At 36.0% G+C, this 19,824-nt stretch overlaps 1 protein-coding gene across 3 annotated transcripts in view; it reads right to left on the bottom strand.

Moving 5' to 3' along the window:
• Window positions 1–97: 97 nt before the first annotated feature.
• LOC128173748 (TPR and ankyrin repeat-containing protein 1-like) overlaps window positions 98–19,824 on the bottom strand; it is a 33,151-nt gene continuing 13,424 nt past the window's right edge. For all 3 annotated transcript variants that reach the window (XM_052839413.1, XM_052839424.1, XM_052839429.1), the window contains exons 13-36: window positions 19,572–19,740; window positions 19,040–19,366; window positions 17,460–17,732; window positions 16,132–16,327; window positions 15,616–15,842; window positions 15,221–15,481; window positions 14,606–14,761; window positions 14,047–14,300; window positions 13,559–13,915; window positions 12,927–13,019; window positions 11,666–12,572; window positions 11,158–11,516; window positions 10,283–10,773; window positions 8,815–9,073; window positions 8,370–8,539; window positions 8,075–8,279; window positions 7,816–7,921; window positions 7,499–7,717; window positions 7,147–7,321; window positions 5,907–6,057; window positions 5,659–5,823; window positions 5,136–5,367; window positions 1,816–4,916; window positions 98–1,191 (exon numbers count right to left, since the gene is read on the bottom strand). In XM_052839413.1, the coding sequence (XP_052695373.1) occupies window positions 1,045–1,191; window positions 1,816–4,916; window positions 5,136–5,367; window positions 5,659–5,823; window positions 5,907–6,057; window positions 7,147–7,321; window positions 7,499–7,717; window positions 7,816–7,921; window positions 8,075–8,279; window positions 8,370–8,539; window positions 8,815–9,073; window positions 10,283–10,773; window positions 11,158–11,516; window positions 11,666–12,572; window positions 12,927–13,019; window positions 13,559–13,915; window positions 14,047–14,300; window positions 14,606–14,761; window positions 15,221–15,481; window positions 15,616–15,842; window positions 16,132–16,327; window positions 17,460–17,732; window positions 19,040–19,366; window positions 19,572–19,740 (9,000 nt within the window). In that variant the 3' untranslated portion in view covers window positions 98–1,044. The remainder of the gene's footprint in view (window positions 1,192–1,815; window positions 4,917–5,135; window positions 5,368–5,658; window positions 5,824–5,906; window positions 6,058–7,146; window positions 7,322–7,498; window positions 7,718–7,815; window positions 7,922–8,074; window positions 8,280–8,369; window positions 8,540–8,814; window positions 9,074–10,282; window positions 10,774–11,157; window positions 11,517–11,665; window positions 12,573–12,926; window positions 13,020–13,558; window positions 13,916–14,046; window positions 14,301–14,605; window positions 14,762–15,220; window positions 15,482–15,615; window positions 15,843–16,131; window positions 16,328–17,459; window positions 17,733–19,039; window positions 19,367–19,571; window positions 19,741–19,824) is intronic.

Raw genomic sequence — 19,824 nt, 5'->3', positions numbered from 1 at the left:
ACACCATAATTTTATGTCATGGATCGTTAAACTATCATATTTATATCTGAAAGCTGATTTTGTTGTATAATAAATATGCTTTTAATTATTTTATTAAATTTTGTTTGTTTTTAAATGAGAAAGTGAAAAATCTGTTTTGGTTGCAAGTCTGTAACACGTTGTAGAGATTAAAATTTGGTGTGAATGCATATTAATATCTAATCATTCATGTCCAGTTATGTCAAATACAAGACGTTTTACCTTTTTTCATCAAAATTTATGAACATTTTTCAAACCCGTACATGATGAAGTCTTTTATAGACACATTTCTTAATATAGAGAAGAAATGTAAGGCAATCATTTTTAAAGAATAAATTGAATCAAATTGGTGAAATCTAAATTAAAACATTTAGTAGTAATATAGTCTGTACATGAATTAAACAAATGAAATTGATTTTTGGCTGCAAATTAAGATATATTGCTGATATTTACGTTTTTGTAATTCAGATGGGGATTAGTTTTTAATTGGATTCGGTCAAATTCTGAATATTAGCAATATTTAAAAAATTTCGCCAATTTTACTGACCTTTTCAAAAAATGTCTAGTATTTTTTCTCTGCAAAGCACGTCTCTATACTAGATTTAATCAAAAGGTTTGAAAAATATTACAAAAAATGATTTTCGTTTTTATTAAAATAAATAAAACATCTTATTTACTTTATTACTGGCTATGATTTATTAAATAATAATATCTGCATTCATTAACACCAATTCTTAAATTTAACAGTTTGTTACTTGCAGCCAAAACAGATCATCCATTTCTTACACAAAAATGAAAAAAAAAAACATATAACATAAAAAAAACATATATCATTCTTTGAACAACGAAATCATGTTTCAGATATGATACTTTAACAATCCATAAAATACTAGTCAATTTTTTTTTAGCATGCATTCCACTTTAAATAGGAAATGTCAAAACTGAATCATCAACAGAAGTAAGGGAGAAAGCATTGAGTTAGACTTCACTACTATTTACAGCTTTCAGATAACAGTGGGTGTCTTTTCATCGCCTTTGACTTTTTCTCTTCCCTCGTCCTTTTGGTCGCCTCTCTTTAGGTTCATCAACAACTGGCTCAATAACTTCCAAATCGTCATCTTGAATTTCTTGTTTGTTCTTGGCTAAGTCAGCTTCTCTCTGCTTTTCTGATCTCTGTGGATAAAAAGAAAGCATTTGTAGATATGATTGGTAACTACCAAAAATTCATAAAATTAATGCAAATACAGGTAAATATCGGAACTTTCCTATTACTCATAAACGAATAGTCAACCATTTGATTAAATATTTTTAGTTTGTGTACCGTATTTTTATTTGTGAAATATAATCAATATTTGTAAAAACAATCAAATCCTAAAATCAATATTTCGTTAACAATACGACTTCAAATCCTCTTCACTCTCGACGGTTCAGAACTTTGAATAGGAAGAAGCACTTGCAGTGTAATTTTTAAAATTTATCACATACGCGAAAAATACGGATTTGAAAAAAAAACAACCATTTTTAATAAATAATCTAGAATCACAATTCACATATTTTTTTATATCATTTGTGTTTGTGAACTAACGTATCTTATATTAATTCAGCCTTAGTACTTATATTGGAAACAACCCGTGTAATTGTACTTGTTAAAAACTTAATAATCTGACAAACGTCTCAAACAAATGGGCTGGTCATTCCATCTTTGACCACAATGATTCAAAAATAAAATTTTCTCTATTCATCATCTACTTCACGTTCATGTATTCTTGGTGAAATAGGGACAAGAAATCCACATACCTCTTTTCTCTTGCGTGCTTCAGTCTCCACATAGTCTTTGATCAAGTGGTAGGAACCAATCATCTCCTGTACCTCCCCCCAAATTTCCCCATTTTGCCACTCACACCCTTTGATAATATTTTCTATTTTATTTTCCACGGATTCCCTTTGTCTACGTAGAATTCCAATGTTGTAAGTCTCTTCCTTAAAGTGTTTTTCTACCAATTCTGCTGATCCAAGCTTATAACGCTGCATAAAGTCTCGTACTTCACGAAAAGGATCAGATATCTCCTGCATATATTTGAGTCGAAAATGTTGGTAAAATTTGACCATTTCTTTATGCTTTTCACTTTTTTCATGTTCTTCTCGTGTTTCTTGATTTGCATCTTCAAAACTTTTCTGAGACATAAACATGGGGTGATTTTCAAGCAATGAGGCAAATGGATTGTCCATTACTTTATCCGGACTTGGAGTTGTTTGAATTTGTTGCACCATTTCATGATTTGGCTGTGGCAGCTGCAATGGACTTGGGGGTTGTAATAATCCAGAGGATTCAGAGTCATTGGAAGTTTGTCTGTCCACAGGAAACAAAAAACCCGGGCTCCTTTCTTTAAACTGTACACCACAAATACCACACACTGTGTTAGTTATCTGTATGGAGTTAAATACTTTCAGTTTCTCCTCTTTCCTCTCTATGCTTATTTGACGTTTAACACGTTCAGACAATTTTTTTGCTTTTGAACAGAAAATGAATCTTCGTATGACCCGGTCAATTATCTTCCTTGCTTTATTTTCCTTTTCACTTCTCTCTTTCTCCTTTCTTATTCTGTCAATCTCCATTTTCTCCTCCATTGAGATTGGGGTATCCATCTCATCATCTTCATCTATCTCTGTCCTTGGTTTACTGGACACAATGTCATGAGGGTTGTTCATGGCCTGAAGCGTTTCCTCTTCAAGGAAGAACTTCTTACTAAGCTCTTTGGCCTTCAACTCCTGTGTTCGCAGTCCATTCCTTCTGTCAGAATTATCCCAAATACAATAACCTAGAGAGTCATTTTCTCTCTTTGAGAGCAGAACCTGGAGTGCCTTTGCTACCTCTGCTGGAGATCCTGCTTGTTGCACTGACTTAAGAGCTTCTGACAGCCTGCTGGGGTATTCCTCCCAGACTTTGATTTTACACAGCTCACTCATCAGTTTAGTTTCCACCATAGGATATACACTTTTACCTAGATTGCAAACCAGCACAAGGACAAGAACAAGTAGCCTTTCTGCAATGCCATAGGCCTCATGAGTAATAGGTGTGTCGGGGTTGTTGGACTGAAATATGAGGCTAAGAAGGTTTATTTTTGTGTCACTTGTAAGCCCACAAATAATTTCAACCATTTTTTTTAATCTATCCTGAAACAACTTGGTGTCTAGAGCACTTTTCCACATTCTATGCCTCTGAACAGCCTCAAAAGTTGGTACACCTCTCTCCTGAACAAATGTTGAATCTATGAAATAGACTACTGCAATGTAAGAGTTTGGGATCACAAAGAAGAAGCTCGGTGTATTTTGTACTTTGGCTGTCAAACAAAAGGCAACGGTAGTAAAATATTCCATCCACAACAGGAGCTGGTTGTAATGGGGGAGGACTTCAACACTGCCAGTATTGCTCAACAGAGCACAAAACTTGGTAAACTGTATCAGTGCTTCAGAGGGATTATTGTTCATTCCTGTAATCTCTTCATACCCATCACAAAACCTTCTTGCAATTGAGCGGACATAAGTTTTTCCATCACTATCATCTATCATGAGTCCTAGTTTCATTGCCCATTCTTTCTTTCTCCTTCGTTCTTTTCTAGAACATTCCTTATTCATAGAGTCTTCAAATCTTGACATGAGATCATCAAGTTTAGGCTTCATTTCCAGATTTAACAAAGGAATGACAAATCGAATCATGACAAATACTTTGATGTTGTCTTTTCTCTCAAATTTTTCCATTTTATCAAACAGACCCTTCAAATATCGTATCATTCTTTTTTTGACATACTTAGAATATCTCAACTTTTTTATCAGATCTCTAGACCTTTCAGGGCCTGAAGATATGATAGCATTGTGATAATTTTGTGGAATGAGATCCTCCAGTAACCAACTGCATGCCTTGTACCTTTCTTCCAACTCATTAGATATAAAGCGTCCCTCTTTATCAAAATCTGGCTCCATGGCTCTGACATCTTCTGCTCCATGATGAATATGCACTTCCAGTTCTATAGCTAGCATGTCATATTCAGTAAGAAGATCAAATTTCTTGGGTTTCAGAGGAGCATGGAGAAAAGGGCAAGTCTGACCATCTGAATTTTCATCTTGGGAATTTTTACATGTCTCCCCAAGCCTAATAGCTGGACATTGCTTATTCTTGTTTCTGCAATCGATGATGACTTTTTCTAGTTTTTTCTTCCATACGACTCCTCGTTCCTCCAAAAATTTGAATATTTTTTCCCTAATTTTATCTTTGTCTTCTTTACATCTAAAAACTTCTCTGTTTTTGTTTGACATTACCAACAGGGCTCTTGGTTGCTGTTTTGGGTAATAAACAAGTTTATTCTCTTCCTCTGCAGGATAAAATCCAAAGAATTTGAAAATTTCTTGCAGACGGTTTCTTTCCTTTTCCGTATTATGCTTTGCAAGCACAAACAAATTTACAAAAAGATTCTGCATTCCAAGGACACATTTCCTGAGATTTTCTCTTTCATAAAGGTTAGAGTTGTGAACCATCCAATGCATGCACTCAAGTTGGCCTATTTCTGACCTTGGGCGTGATTTGGAAAATGCCCCAAAAGCTTTGTTGATGAACTCGGTCCTTCCTGTTAGTTCTCCAGTTAAGAAGGCTGCTTCACCTGCCGCTAGCTTGTTTTCCAAGTCTTGCAGAGAGTAAAATGCTTGGTTCAGGTTTTCACATATTTCGTTTTTGACTTCTTCCTCTATGTCATTAAAGTCTTTGTACTGACTGAGTCGTATCTTGCTGTCCAAGACAAGACTCTGTCCTATTGCATTTTTGTCCTGTGATTTCTGAGCACACTGTAGAGCCTCTTTGTTCATACCTTTCTTAGTGTACAGATCCACAGCGTCTGCAAGCATGCCTAAAACACAGTAACAATGCACATAACTAGTAGAATTAACATAGTTCATACATACAAACAAATTCTGATTCATTGGCAATGCAACTAATTTAATTGTTTTCAATTAATTCAACAAACTGCTGGAGATGTTCAATAAAATTATAATAATTTGTACTGATCATTTTATTAAACAGCTCAAAGAAATCACCCATATTACTATAAAAGCTAATCAAAACACACCAGCTTCTTGAAACATTTTTGCAGCTTCCTCAATGTAGTTTTTGTGGATCAAGAAGTCTGTTCTCTCCTCAAGGTTTCGCAGTCGCTCTAGAGCTGCGATCATTTTCTCCTTGTTTTTGGAGCGGTGATAGGCCTCTGCTGCCTTATAACTCAAACTCTCCACTGTATGTCTGCGATCTGGAGCGTTGTCTATCAGAATTCTGGGTGGGGGCGTCAACTGTGTTTCAAGTTCCTTCAATGTAAAACACAACAAATGTAACCTCTCAAGTCATCATACTTAATTCAAAAGATTTCTATTTTCATTATAAATGCTAAAATGCAATAAGAAATAACAATTGCAGTTAATATTGACTGTGGTGTGGAAAGGACATGAATCCTGCACTCTTTTTCAGTCTTGACAATACATATATGCATAGCAAATACTAAATCAATAACATATTACAAACAATTAACAGTACTTGTCAAACATCTTTATTACTTCTGTAGAAACTAAAGAATGCTTATAAATTTAAATGTCACTAACCTTTGTAAGACTTTTGTATCGCTTCAGTGTATCAATGGCCATTTCATACAGATCGTTCTCTACCAAAGTCTCCACAGCCAGATTGAATTTCCCGAGCTGTTCATAGCACCTGCTTCCCTCAATTGGACGCTTTAGTTTACGATAAGTCTCTCCAGCTTTTTCCAACTGTAAAAAAAATTCAAACTGGAAAATCCCACAAGTTTTATGGAGAATTATGCAGGAAGAATAAATAAAGATAGTATACATACCTGATTCATTTTCTCATATAAGTGAGCCACTAGCTCTCTCTCTCTGGAGTTCTGTAGACATTTGACTGCTTTGTTTGGCTGCTCACATTCCAAAAATTGTTCTGCTGCCATTAAAAATGCTTCTTTCATTTTTGCAGGGGTGTCTTTCATTCTGAAGAAACAATTAAGAGATGTAAGAGATTTAAAACAAGATCACTGTGACCTTGTGACCTTACTGTAGTTCGCTAGAGGCTCAGTTTTAACTTGGCACTGCTTCAAGGTATATGAGAAATATGTATTAAATGAGGCTTTTGCTTGCAGGAGTAAACTTGACCTATGTTAAGTCATTACAGCCCCCCCCCCCCCCCCCCCAATGCATCATTGCATTAAGTTTGATATCCTAGACCGTGTGCGAGACAAGATCAAAGTACCATCAGACAGAGGGACAAATGAATGTACAAACTGATAAATAAATGTATGGGTGTATAACATGTACATATATTTACATTTACTAAGTATACTTTCCTCTATTTCTTACGGATACATATAGTTAATTCATAGCTCTATTGAAACAGCAAGACTGAAATCTACACGCCCTGTTTATCGAAATCTACAATGGCTGAAACTGACAAGATACTGACAGGAATAAAATGGACACGCCCTGTTTATCGATTGGTCGAAGCCACCAGCAACCTTGGAAAAATCACGGACTGCACAAAATAATCATGATGATGTCAGACTCAAAGTCTCACAGGAGACGATTTGTCTGTTTCTTTTAGCTAACATACTTATGTACATTAACAGTAATTTAGTGAATTTTACTTACTTTTTATAATCAATTTATTAATTAGTTAAAAGAAAGATGTTAATATAAATAATAAAATGCTTTCTTTGATGAGTCATGCGGGTTATGAATGTAGCGATCATTGCAGAAAAAAATTACATAACCCACTTTTCTGCAATGAGGCTACCTTCATATCCCGAATGAATCCCTAAAGAAAGCATTTTATTGTTTAAATGAAATTCAAGTACAAAAAAAAGAAGTTTGAGCTGCAAAGATGAAGAGATCTTGCCACAAAAACCCTAGATTTAGTAAGACTAAATGAACAAAAAAAAAGATCAGAAAATTTTGACCTACATGTAACATACTAGTATTTTTCACTCTTTCTCTCTTTTCTTCACAATCATTCTTCTCTTCATTATTATTTTCCTTTAGATTCCAATGAATTTCAGTTGTTATCTTGAGAGGATAAGGATATACCTTGAGGCTAAAAGGGCTGACTGGTGTGCCTTGGCAATTTTTTCCATGTGGTAGTTCTTGCCGCGGTTGAAACACTTTGCTGCTACCTCATACAAGGAGTGCTTCATGAACTCTCCCCCTCTCTGCAGCCATTGCTCTGTGGAAGACTCCTCCGCAAACATACCTCCAGCAGAGTCTAAAATAAAGACAGCAACATCAACACAATTTACATCACGTATGTTGTTTTAACTACTTAACAGAAAAAAACTATCACAGCCACTCTTCTAATTCTAATGATTTAAAAAAATTTAAGAAAGAAGATCACCAAAAATTACTATAAAATTAATGCAAAAATTAAGTTTTCGTTACATACCATTTTCTACTTCAGCACTAGTAATATTCCTTGTCAATTTGTGAGCCTTGAAATACTCAAACATAGGTGCTCTTTTGTCCCGATCCTCGTCAAATATCCACACATTAACACGGGCCCTTGTGACTGCAGTGTACAGGTGCTTCAACTCTGAATTCAAAACCTTGTGTTGGTTGGGGTCAAAGGCTAAAGGTCGAGGACGATCACCAAGTTTGAGGACATCTGGAATGAGGGACAGCTTGTAAATAGCACTGAAATGTTTTATTTTTGGAAGAGACCGAGTTAAGGAAGCAAAATCTGAGAAATTTTTCACTCTGTACCTGCATTAATTGACACCAAACTCTCCGAGCTGTGTATACTGCTCTGCTCGTTTGTTGCTGCCAACTTTTCAAGGAAATCTGTCACTACCCTCCATTCTTTAATAGCCTACAATTGTAATGTTTAGTACACTTTCAATACCCCTGTAAAAACATTTTCACAAACCACATGTAATTGTAGAAAAATGCTTAATAAACTTTGTCAAGAACTTCCTAATCATAAATACAGATATTAATTAACAAAACTTTATTAAGGTTGTACCTGAGAATCTTTGAAGAAGTTGTAAAGAAGGATGTCATCAAACTCCAGTCCCTTGGCCTCGTAAATGGTTAGGATCAATCCAAGGTTGAGTTCCTCCGGAATGTTGTCCCGAGCAGCCTCATTTACAACCAAGATGGCTTGATGGGCACCAAACTCAATGTGGGAAGTTTTTCTTTTGTTTCCACGTAGAAGCACAGCTAAATCACTGTAAAACATGGTTTAGAAAATAAATCAAAATCTAAATTCAATTATGGACATGTTAAATATCTCAAGAATATTCCTAATGGAGGCTTGCCTAAAGCTGCAGGATTCTAGAAGGACAGGAGGAGGTCCCTGGAACAGCCCTTGGTCCTTCTTCAGTCTGTCGAAAGATTCTGGGAAGAACTCCACCATCAGATCCAGGATACTGGAGGCCAGAGACAGAATTCCGGCGTGAGACCGGTAATTGTGGGTTAACTGATGGACCTAAAACAAGGAAACCATAGAATGCAATAATGAACTCTAGTGACACTTCAACCATGATGTTTAAACACTCGTTGTAGAATATACCTGCAACTGTTGTTGAAAGTTTTCAATAATAAATTGAATTTGAAAAAAAATATAACTTATGAGGTATTTGTAAATGTAATACAATTTCAGTTACTTTAATTTTCATCAAATCAGATACATCAAAACTGGTAAGAAAAGATTTAATCATAAATATTAGGTCTTCACAAGGGAATAAGGATATGAAGAAATACCTTCTTTGGCACTTTTACACCGGAAGACTTTCCAATGGCATGCATGGACTTTTTGGCGTAGAAGAAGAGGGAGCGAAGGTCATTGAACCTGAAGGCTATACCCCTCATGATGCTCTGGGCGGTGTCTCCAGTCAGGAACATCTCGTTAGGGGAGTGACACACCCTCAGAAGGAGACACAGTTCAGCCTGGGTAAAGTCCTGAGTCTCGTCCACATAAATCTGATGGATAATCCACTTCATCTCTTTCTCTTTCTTCAGCCTACAGAGAATATAATCGATTTTTATTTGAAATTCCTTATTATACATTATAATGATGATTACTACTGTCTGTGTGGTTGCTGGTTCCAGTCAATACATACAGTTCTATTGATTATTACTGGAGTATATGTGGCTAAAGGTTCAGGTAGATGCAAACGCGGCTATGTTAAGGCTGTCCCAAGCTAAATATATATCGAAAAATGATACTAATAGTATTTTAATTATTGAAAAATACTTTAGTTGAGCGATTTTCTTTAAACTTTTATTACATAAATTAACAGTGATATCCAACACTATATTTGATATATTTTTGTGACATCATATATTTTTCTTAAGCACGTGACGGGTGTATTCTAACACAGTAAATAATCTATAAAAATCGCATCGACGCAAGTGAATAATGACATTAAATCAAAAATATTTTTATGAAAAATCCTTCGATAAGTAATGTATTTTGCAGTTCTTGCAAGGGGTTCATATAAATATTTCGTTTATTTGAAATATTGTCAAAACATTTCGCACCGCCATAGAAATAAGGCACATTTTTACCTTTTAGGCTCGATTTACACAAAATCGGGTCAATTATCGGTAGGTTTTCCCCAGCAAGATTCACAATAATATGTATATTTTCTCCCGATTTCATGTAAAATATACTAAGATTGTTTTTATCTTTCACTTGCGCCAAGCCGTTTTTATATGCATATACATATCACCATTCATTAGATTACATGTAGCAGGGGGAGTCTCAAAACCATTAGTTTATGAATAGTTATTTACCTATTACGAAGCTTTAAAACTGTTGATTTTTTTATACTCCATATCGGTGATATTGAATTTAGTATCACTAGTATAACAACAGTGTCTATGTAAAGGAATAAAGCCGCTGCCGTTTTATTGTGCACAATGAATATCACTTATTACGTTACGATACATTCCCTAAGAACGATCGAAAGGAATGCAGATTGTGACACGAAAGTTAACTATGACGTCATATCTTATGAAGTACAAACAAGTGACTTTCTACATATTGCTGTGAAAGTAATCGGGCAGCCTTAACATAGTCGCGAAGGAAGCTTGATAGATGATATAGAAAGGTTATGATTAGCAAAGTAATGTAAACTATTTTAATTTTTCAACAATAGCCAGGAAAAGAAATCTCCAATTAATAGCCAGGAAAAGAAATCTATTAATTTATTGCCAAAGAACTAACCTGTTGAACACATTTTGAACTAAATCTGTTTCATCAAACAAGAATTTCTGTCTCTTGAAATGGTCATATTTCTTGAAAATATCATAGATGTGCTCCCTTTCCCCAGAGAAATTAGGAGCCCGCTTTCTCCCCAAATCCAAGTACTCTTCCTTGGACAGGTACCCCAAAGGCTTTGACAGCGCCTCAAAGGAGCCTCTGATGAAAGACATAATCTCCATCCAGATCAGAGAGGGGTGGTATCGTGTGGACCACTTCTTGCTGATCCGGGGCCAAACTTCCTCCGCAAACACTTCATAGGTCACCTCCCTCCGCGGATCCACTTTTTTACGCGGTCGATTCTGTGTACCCTGGTCGTTGTCGTCATCTTCGCTGTCATCAGCGTCCTGGTACTGGTCATCTTCATCCTCCTCATCTTCATCATCTGATCCTTCCTCTAGCATAGGCAGGAAGCTGAAGGCTCCATCTGACTCAGCCCATCCCTGGACTTCAACCTGTTACATGTGTGAATCAGAAAAAAAGTTTCACACCGATAAAAACCCATTCTTTTCCAGTGTGAGCTGAAACCCACATAAAAAAAATTTGTTCTGTTGTGGCAACACTGAACAGATACATGAAGAGTCTTACCAACCAAAAGATTTTTCTTCTTTTTAAGCTTTTTTTTGAAAGGGTGAAATTATTACAGCAGAGATGGATTGCATTTCATGGAGCAAAGCAGATCAATCTCAAAGATTTTTAACTGTACTGTTGATCTTTATCTACTACTCTTAGATTTATAAATAAACTAAGATAAATGTAGTTGATTTCATACAAAAAATTTACCACAAAACCAATCAATACATTAGAGAAACAAACATGTCTGCACTTTCGACCTTTACCTTTAAACTTCCATCTTCATTCCTCTCAAAGAAGCAAGGCCCCTTCAGTGAGGCGTCTAGCATCAGGAGCAGTTTCTTAGAGGTGATAAAGATGGGGAACTGGTTATCCCCCAGGTCCTGGATCCTGTAGGGGAGGGGCTGTTCCTCCTGGGACACAAAGTTCCTGGCTACATCACAGGCATGACTCAACTCCTTAAAGTTCTTCTGAACCTCACTGCACAGCACGACATTCTTTGTAATAAAGACCTGGTGGAGATGATCATACCACTGGCCTTCTTCTTCTTCTTCCTCATTTTCAGCTGCTTCTGCAGGAGCTGCTTCTTCTTCAGATGTGTCTTCTTCAGAGTCCTCATTTTCTTCTACAATGCATTACAAAAAAATTTAAACTTCATGCATTTTCACAAAAAATTTCCTACTCGTTTGTTAATTTCTATCTATTGTATCTTTTTATTTCAAAAGATTCAAGATATTGAGACTTTTCACTCCATAGTACCAGTTTTTAACCTACCATCAACAACATCATCATCCTGTTGAAAGATCTGACATCTTGGCAGCAGTTTGGAATCAGCAGCTACTGCCCCAGTCCAGTATGAAACAAACTGACTCCAAAGTCTATACAGACAACAGGTGGTCTTTCCTGTACCACTGCGACCGAGCAACAAAATCGGAGCCTTGGACTTAAGGTTGATAATGGCATGTTCCAAATCAGTCACCCTGAATGGGAAATCCACTTTCACTTCAAGATTTTGCAAAACATGACTGACTAAGTTAGAGTCGAAATTGTAGAATTTCAGAATGTGGTATTCAGTCTCATTTGAACTGGCTGGAGGGTAGTATCTCTGCAAGCTTTCTTGATATTCCTTCAGGGCATTAACATCCACATCAAAATCACTCTCAGCAAAGACCATTGGGAATCTCTTAACATTCACTCCCTTGAATTGATCCTGTTTGACTCCTTTTAACTTTTTTTGAATTATACATTCCTCTCCTCTGGAATGGGATTTGATGATGCGCTGTACAGACTTAAATATCTTGTCATGGTCGAACACGATGTCCCAGACTCTAATGACCTCAGAGTAAATCCTACCCCCACGGACCGGCTGGTCTGCTTCATCTTCAGCATACTGCAGCCTCTGTTCTGCATCCTCACTCAGTCTTGGTGAAAATGCTATCGCCAATTCCCAGATAATTCTGCTAGCTTTACTGAGCTTGACTTCGTACAGTTTGAGGGTAGGTGGGACATTTTTCAGTTCCTTACACAGATGTGTGGTCCATTCCCCTTTAGCCAGGAGCTGGATCTTTCTAATAATTCTCTGCTTCAGCTCGGGGAGAACTTTTTTGTCCCGTAATGTTTTCCAAACATCAGCTGTACACTCTACTTCCCATTCCAAATTATCAAAGACTTGGGGATCAATCTAAAAAGGTTAACAGCAAAGTTGTATACATACATGCCTTTCTGCTTAATCAATTTTGTATACATGTAAATTCTCAAATAAAACGATTCATCAGTTTATTCTTGTAATATTTGGTATACATATACAGTACATTTAAGTGATTATCATGCTGGTGGTAAAATACATGTTTTCTATAGTCAAACAATACAAGTGGGTTAATACATGGTTACGTGATTTACCATGCTACAGTTTTATATGTAGTAAACAATGGGGTATTTCAAGCGGATTTAAGCATAATTTGAGCGTATTTAGTGTAAATTTCCCCAACTTTTATAGTAAATTCTAACATCATTTGGTTTGCATCATTTGACTTACCTCAAATTCCTCATTCTCCACTTCCTGCTCCTCCCCTGGTTCCTGAGGCTCCTCTACTTCTGGTACATTCATTTCCTCCAACTTAGCAGGTGCCTGTTTACAAACAAAACATTATCAATAACCACCATTAGTGCTGCTTATATCTGTGAAAAGATGCCAACTGTCAAAACTTCTCTTGTAAATAACAATGCCCAATTGTGACACAAACAGCTTACTTTAGATATACATTAGCTTTACTACAGTAAAACAATTCTAAATTATTTTTAGGATTTTAATTTCATAAACATGTACGTTTAAAAAGAATGAAAATTGTTCTCATATGTCACTTTGCTACAGGTATGTTTTTTGTAATTACCTTCATGATCTTCAAATCTATTCTTCTATAACAAGAATTAAGTGTATTTTTGATTTTTTTTTTTTTTTTTTTTTTTTTTTTTTTTTTTTTTCATGAGTTATGCTTTTTGTCAAGTTCAACAGTTTAGGAGGTGATAGTTGAGGAAACATACAAGTAAAGGACAACCAGTGATCATAAGTGTGCTGTAATCAAATTGACTAAATCATGCAAAGGTATTACACATTGTGTGAAATCCCTATAACCCTCTACAATTGAGACCCTGATATCCCATACTAACCTCCGATTTGTCCTTTTCTTCACTTGGCTCTTTCTTTTGTCGAAAGTTTGGAATCTCGTCTATTTTAACTACTTTTGGATTAAAGATGGAATAAGGAATATCCGGTAAATTGTAAATCATTTCTTCAATGTGTCTTTTCACAACTTCTTTGTGCATGGGGACAACCTGTTTATATTTTTCATCTCGGATTTCTTCAGATCTGGGTGGAGTTTCATCTTGTCTCTCATCTAACATAAGATCTTGCTCATCTTCTGTTTGATCTTCTGTCTGAGTTTTGGATTCTTCGATTCTCAAAGTTTTGGCTTTTGGTTTCTTCTTAGGCTTCACTACACCTCCAACTGATGCCAACCTGAAGAACTGCAACAAGGAAACAGAAGTTATAATTAATAGTAGGCAGATTTGTTACGGATTTAATAACCAAGAATAGAGGAGTGGAAAAAAATTATTAACTACTTCTGAAAAATTTCTGCACATGTCATTACGCATACCTGTAACCGCCGATCATTCTTGGAGTTGAGGTAATCTTTAGGAAGTTTTCCCTCTTTGTTTAACACCAAGGCATTCAGTTTCTTGTCACACAGAAGTTCTGTTGCCTTCTGAGTGGTGGCACTGTATTTAGCTTTAGCTACCAAGTGGAAAAGACCGTCTCCATCCGAATTTGTCTGTGCTGGGTCCAACATGGGGTACATCTCTGGATCCTTCTCATACAAATCAAAGAAATAGTTCAAGATTGAAAAATTTCCTGAAAAACAAAAAGATATGCATGGTTTGAGCACTAAAAATGACAAAGTACCAAGAATTTTTTTTACTTTGTTATTGCCATTGACCTCATTTTGAGATTGACCTTTGACCTTCACATTAGATTAAAAACTACAAACATCTTATATTGTGAGTTTAATATATAGTTAAATTTAAAGTCAATATGACACTGAATTGTTAGGTCATCTATTGTAAAGTTTTAACTGAAATTCTGGAATGCAAATGCATCATAAAGTGAAAGTAAGAAATGAAAGTAATTTTTAACTTATTTCTGAATTCTATTCTAACCTTTGTCTCTTTCCAAGGCTATAGACAATGCAGCATGAATGGGTGTGTCTCCTTGATTAATGGTGAGATGGACTGGGTTTGCACCCCATTTCAACAAAACTTCCAATACTTTGAATTGGCACTCCTGTACAGCAGCAAGAATGGCCAACTTTCCATCTGTAATGTGTACACAAGTGTCAAAAGAAGAATTTAAGACCTAACCCTGAACTAGATATCATAAACTGTCACATACGTAAATGTAACCAAATTAATGTTGAAATTAAAGAGATGCCTAGACCTCATCATTTATTAGCTAGTATATTGAATTTTTTAAAGATTAATCTTATAAAATAAATCAAGATCCAATTTCAAGTTAGAGTTTAATAAAATGTCATGTATTAGAATTAGACTATCAAAAGCTTAACAAATCTTATAAGTTTAGGAAACAAAATATAATAGCTGCTTTAAGCTTATTATAAATAGAGTTTGATAACTGGCTATGATAAACAGAATAAGATGAGTTATATGCTGTATGGTTAACTGATTTATTAATCTTCTACTGACTGACAAGCCCAAAGCAATAAGCTTCTTTCTCTGAAAAGACACTAAATTTAAGAAGGCGACAACAAGGCATGCCTTTATCTAACACAGCTCCTCCATTCAGCATGCAGTCTACTACGTCAACCAAGAGTTGTTCTGACCCCTGGAAGGACGAGTGTCGAATGACCTTGGCCAGGGACATAGATTTGGCAAAGTTGGGAAGAGACAAGTCTCCGTAGTGAAGCCTGTGTTCTTTGACTGTGAAATACATTTGTCTCCACTTCTCATTGGCTGCTAAACCATTGATGATCTGTTCATAAAGTTTGTGAGGTATCTTGGCAAGTTTATCTGGAATTTCTGAAGAAAGAAAAGAAATGGATGAATAAGAAAATGCAAAAACTTAGATTTCATGAGGTTAATAATATAATGGCACAATCACACTTATATTCTGGCAAATGGTAAAAATGGCTCTGGGTAACATATAAGAATACCTGGGTTAAGTGATCTTCCAAGGGAGGTAATTACAATATCTAATGCTTTTTTCTCCATCTTCTTGTGCTTCTCTGATCTGTGGTCTTTCTTTAATACTTCCGCTAGGCGCAAATATGCATGTCTCATGTTGTTTTCCTGCAGAAATACTTTTGCTTCATCTATCCTTGGCTCACAGTATTCTTTACAATACGAATCCAATGTCAAATTTTTCATAGGCTCTTTTTTCCTGTAAAAATTAAAATAAGGGACATGTATAGTAGAAACCACCAAAACATTACAACTTAATTAATGTGTCAGCTTGTAAATTTCTTGTTTTTGGTCTATGAAAATTCAAAAAAGGTAAATAATTACCAAATCATCAAGTACTTATGTTTAAAACAACTACATAAATGAATAAGACAAGGCAAAATCCATGTAGACTTATACATGTTGCTAATCATGAATTTATATGGATATTCAGTCCTCAAGCTTCATAAAGATTTTATGGTCCTTGGGTCCTACAGTGAGGTTATTACCTGGCCTCCTCGGCCTTCCTCTGGTTCTGAAGCTGTCGCTTCCTCTCCGCCTCTTCCCTCTCTAGCCGCCTCCTCTCCCCCTCCTCCCGTTTCTCCTCCTTCTGTCTCTGTCGCTCCTCCTGCTGCCTCAGTTTCTCCAGTCTTTGCTTCTCCTGTTCCTGTCGTTGTTTCTGTTTCTGCACTTCTTTCTCTATAGCTGAAGTAGAGATAAGAATCTTAAAAGATGATTGAAATCATTTAGGACCTTTGCAGGCACACTAATAAAGAGTTGTGCAACAGAAAAATTTACAAGAAGTACTGTACACGTAGTAGAAAACTGGTGTCAAAAGCTATGCGACAGAATTCAAATAACTTTAAGGAGTCTCTGGGGAGAATGTTTCAAACATACGATTTCCTTTAATTTTTTTACAGTGAAATGTCAACTTATGAGTAAACTATGTGCAAAATATAAAGTAAATTGACCGGATAGTTTATCTGTTAGTCGCGCTCAAATTTCGGCCGATTCATCACCAACATTTTATATACTATTAGGATTATACAGGAAAATGAGGGTTTTTTCATTTTTAATTTCATATTTAAAAATTACAAACACGATTTTCTTTAAATTTTCAGCGTTGGAAGGTTAAGGTATAAGTAAACTTTTTGCCAAATGAAAACGAAATTGAGCGGATGGTTTTTAGTCTATCCGTCCTCATAGTTTGATCCTTTAAACGTGCCGTGCCAGCCATTTTACATTATAGAATTGTTTAAAACAAAAGGATGTTTACGAATCAAATTTAATTTTATTTGTATTGGAAGAAAACATACATTTCCACTCACACTGAACGTAGAAGGGTCGCGTATATGTTTTTATTTTGCAAATTATAGTTTTGATTTTAATTATTGACGCTGTAATAGAAAATGCACGACGTTAATTTTTGTCAATTGTTACGTCAGAGTCTCAACTGACGTCATACTAAGACGTTGACTCCAAAGACAATAACATCGATTTTGAAGAAGCGGCGAAAAAATTTAAATACTTGTGACATTATTCTTACGATTCATTTCACTTAAAATAATTTTTTGATAAGTAATTTTTCTGAAATAAAAACGTTACATGATAACCTGTATCATTGAACATTTTACTTTAAATTTGTGTTTTTCAACAGTAATGCGCAATACCCTGTGCAGAGGGCGCAAAATTTTAAACCTGGTACCGACCTTAATTTGCAATAAGAAAATTTGTCCATGAAACTGGCAATGAATTTCCAAAGTACAAAACAAATCCGTCAATAGCTTATAACAAATGAAGATTCTGTGTCTCACTCACATACACAGGCTACACCAACCTTCCTGATCCGCCATAGCCTGATGAAGTAGAGACACGGCCTGGAGCTCCCCCTGAGGGAGGTACTGGACTGCATATTTCCCTGCCTTGTTCTTCATCATAGGGTTGACCTGAATCTCCAACAAAATCGAGATGATCTGGAATCTGAAGTGAGGCTGGGCCTCGTCCTGTCGGGTGGCAGCATGCAGGGCTGTGTTTCCCTGGCTGTCCTGGAGATTATGGTCATGGTTTTCACTCACCTTATCCAGCATGATCATGAACAGTTCCATAATGTCTGAATGGAGGAAATAAAAGATTGAACAGTTCCATAATGTCTGAATGGAGGAAATAAAAGATTGAACAGTTCCTTAATGTCTGAATGGAGGAAATAAAAGATTGAACAGTTCCATAATGTCTGAACTGAGGAAATAAAAGATTGAACATTTCCATAATGTCTGGACGGAGGAATAAAAGATTGAACAGTTCCATAATGTCTGGACGGAGGAATAAAAGATTGAACAGTTCCATAATGTCTGGACGGAGGAATAAAAGATTGAACAGTTCCATAATGTCTGAACGGAGGAAATAAAAGATTGAACAGTTCCATAATGTCTGGACGTAGGAATAAAAGATTGAACAGTTCCATAATGTCTGGACGGAGGAATAAATCATTGAACAGTTCCATAATGTCTGGACGGAGGAATAAAAGATTGAACAGTTCCATAATGTCTGAACGGAGGAAATAAAAGATTGATCAAAACAAAACTAACTAGACAATATTGAGATGGTGACCATCTCAGAGGGCCCCACTTAAATAATGGACAATAGGATGAAGAGCATTTCAGAGAATTTTTCTTTGACCTTGCCTATAACTTAGAAATTTTCCAGCTGGCATAAATTTTTTTATTCAATCTTATAACCCCTAACATACAGGCATTTTTGTTCAACCTGTCAGAGCAAGATTAAGCAAATGGGAAATAATTTAGAGTCTAAAACTGATCATAAAGAGATCTGCTAAGACTGTCACATTGACTTGGTTCAAATTATAAGGTCACTGCACACCATTAACCCAAAAGCTCTGTTAATGTTAATTTTGCATAATTAAAGACGACCTTGACACTTAACCTACAAACATTATTCAAGGTCACTGCACACCCTTTACCCAAAGGCACTTTGTGGGTGAAGTATGAGTCAGATTGGGCCAAGGGGAGGGAAGATATGCTCGGACAAGAGATCTCAGACGGACAGATGGAGGGACAGACTGATCACTATAGGGCGCCCGCAGAGGGGGGCCCTGATGAAATATCAATTATTAGTCACATTATATATTTTGAAAGTCTAAACAGGTTCTTTTTAATTAGAATAAACATTTAAGAACAGTATCTGTTAAAGCAGGTACTTGTATTATTGGAGAACTTGAATATTTAAGATGATTAAGTCATTATTCTAGCAGAAATATAGACTGAAAGGCAAGAAAAAATGGTCCAATAATGTGGTCAATGAGGCATAAGAAAATAAAGCCATCTTACATGTAAATATTTCTGAGACTACTACACTTTCAATAAATAAAAAATAATTTGTAAGTTTCCTAAAATCCCTTACTAGTTACAAGGGTCATCCGAACCACAGCATGAAAATATGTGTCTCCTCTCTCCAGACTTATTGTGTGGTAGTCCGCTCCTCTATAGATCAAAAACATTATCAAGTCCATCACCCATTTCTCACGAACAATCCGCTGAAGGTCGCACAGAGGCTGAAAATTGACCTTGACCTCATTGATATCGTCTACACCTCTATGGGCTGGTCTTCTGGAATGCTGAAAATAGGCGAATCTGGCACTATCCCATTGCCCTCTTGCTATGAGGTTACAAGCTGTGACAGCCCAGGCCTGCTTGTTACAACCTCTCAAGTCCAACAACATCATTTGTCCTGAAGAAATGGAACAGCAAGGTCAAGTCACGATTTGTATTTTAAGAGTAAATGTACAAACATAAAATACCAGTACATAATTCCATGATTTTGCATATGCAGATGGTTATTTTACATTAAAGGGAAGAATTTCTAACTCAGACTACAAATGTTGCTCCTTTACACTGACGGGAAAATATGAAAGCTAAGTATATAAACAACTGACCATTGATCTTCTCCTTGGGGACGCTGCTGGCTAGCTCTGCCAGAATCTCCAGTCGAATATTGAAGTTTTCTGGTGAATCTTCCAGTTCCTGGCAGGCATTACCGAAGGCTTGGAGGGCCCCCTCAAATCTCCCCATCGCTGCTTGGACTTTTCCAACTCTTAGATGTGACTTTTTATTAATTATTGGAAATTAGTGGGATGAATAACCCTAGTATACACATTTAATATACTGTAAATTCATTAAAAGAAGCCA

This window comes from Crassostrea angulata, chromosome 1 (assembly GCF_025612915.1).
Source record: "Crassostrea angulata isolate pt1a10 chromosome 1, ASM2561291v2, whole genome shotgun sequence".
In the NCBI taxonomy this organism is placed as follows: Eukaryota; Metazoa; Mollusca; class Bivalvia; order Ostreida; family Ostreidae; genus Magallana; species Magallana angulata.
This window is presented reverse-complemented; position numbering and strand designations above follow the sequence as displayed.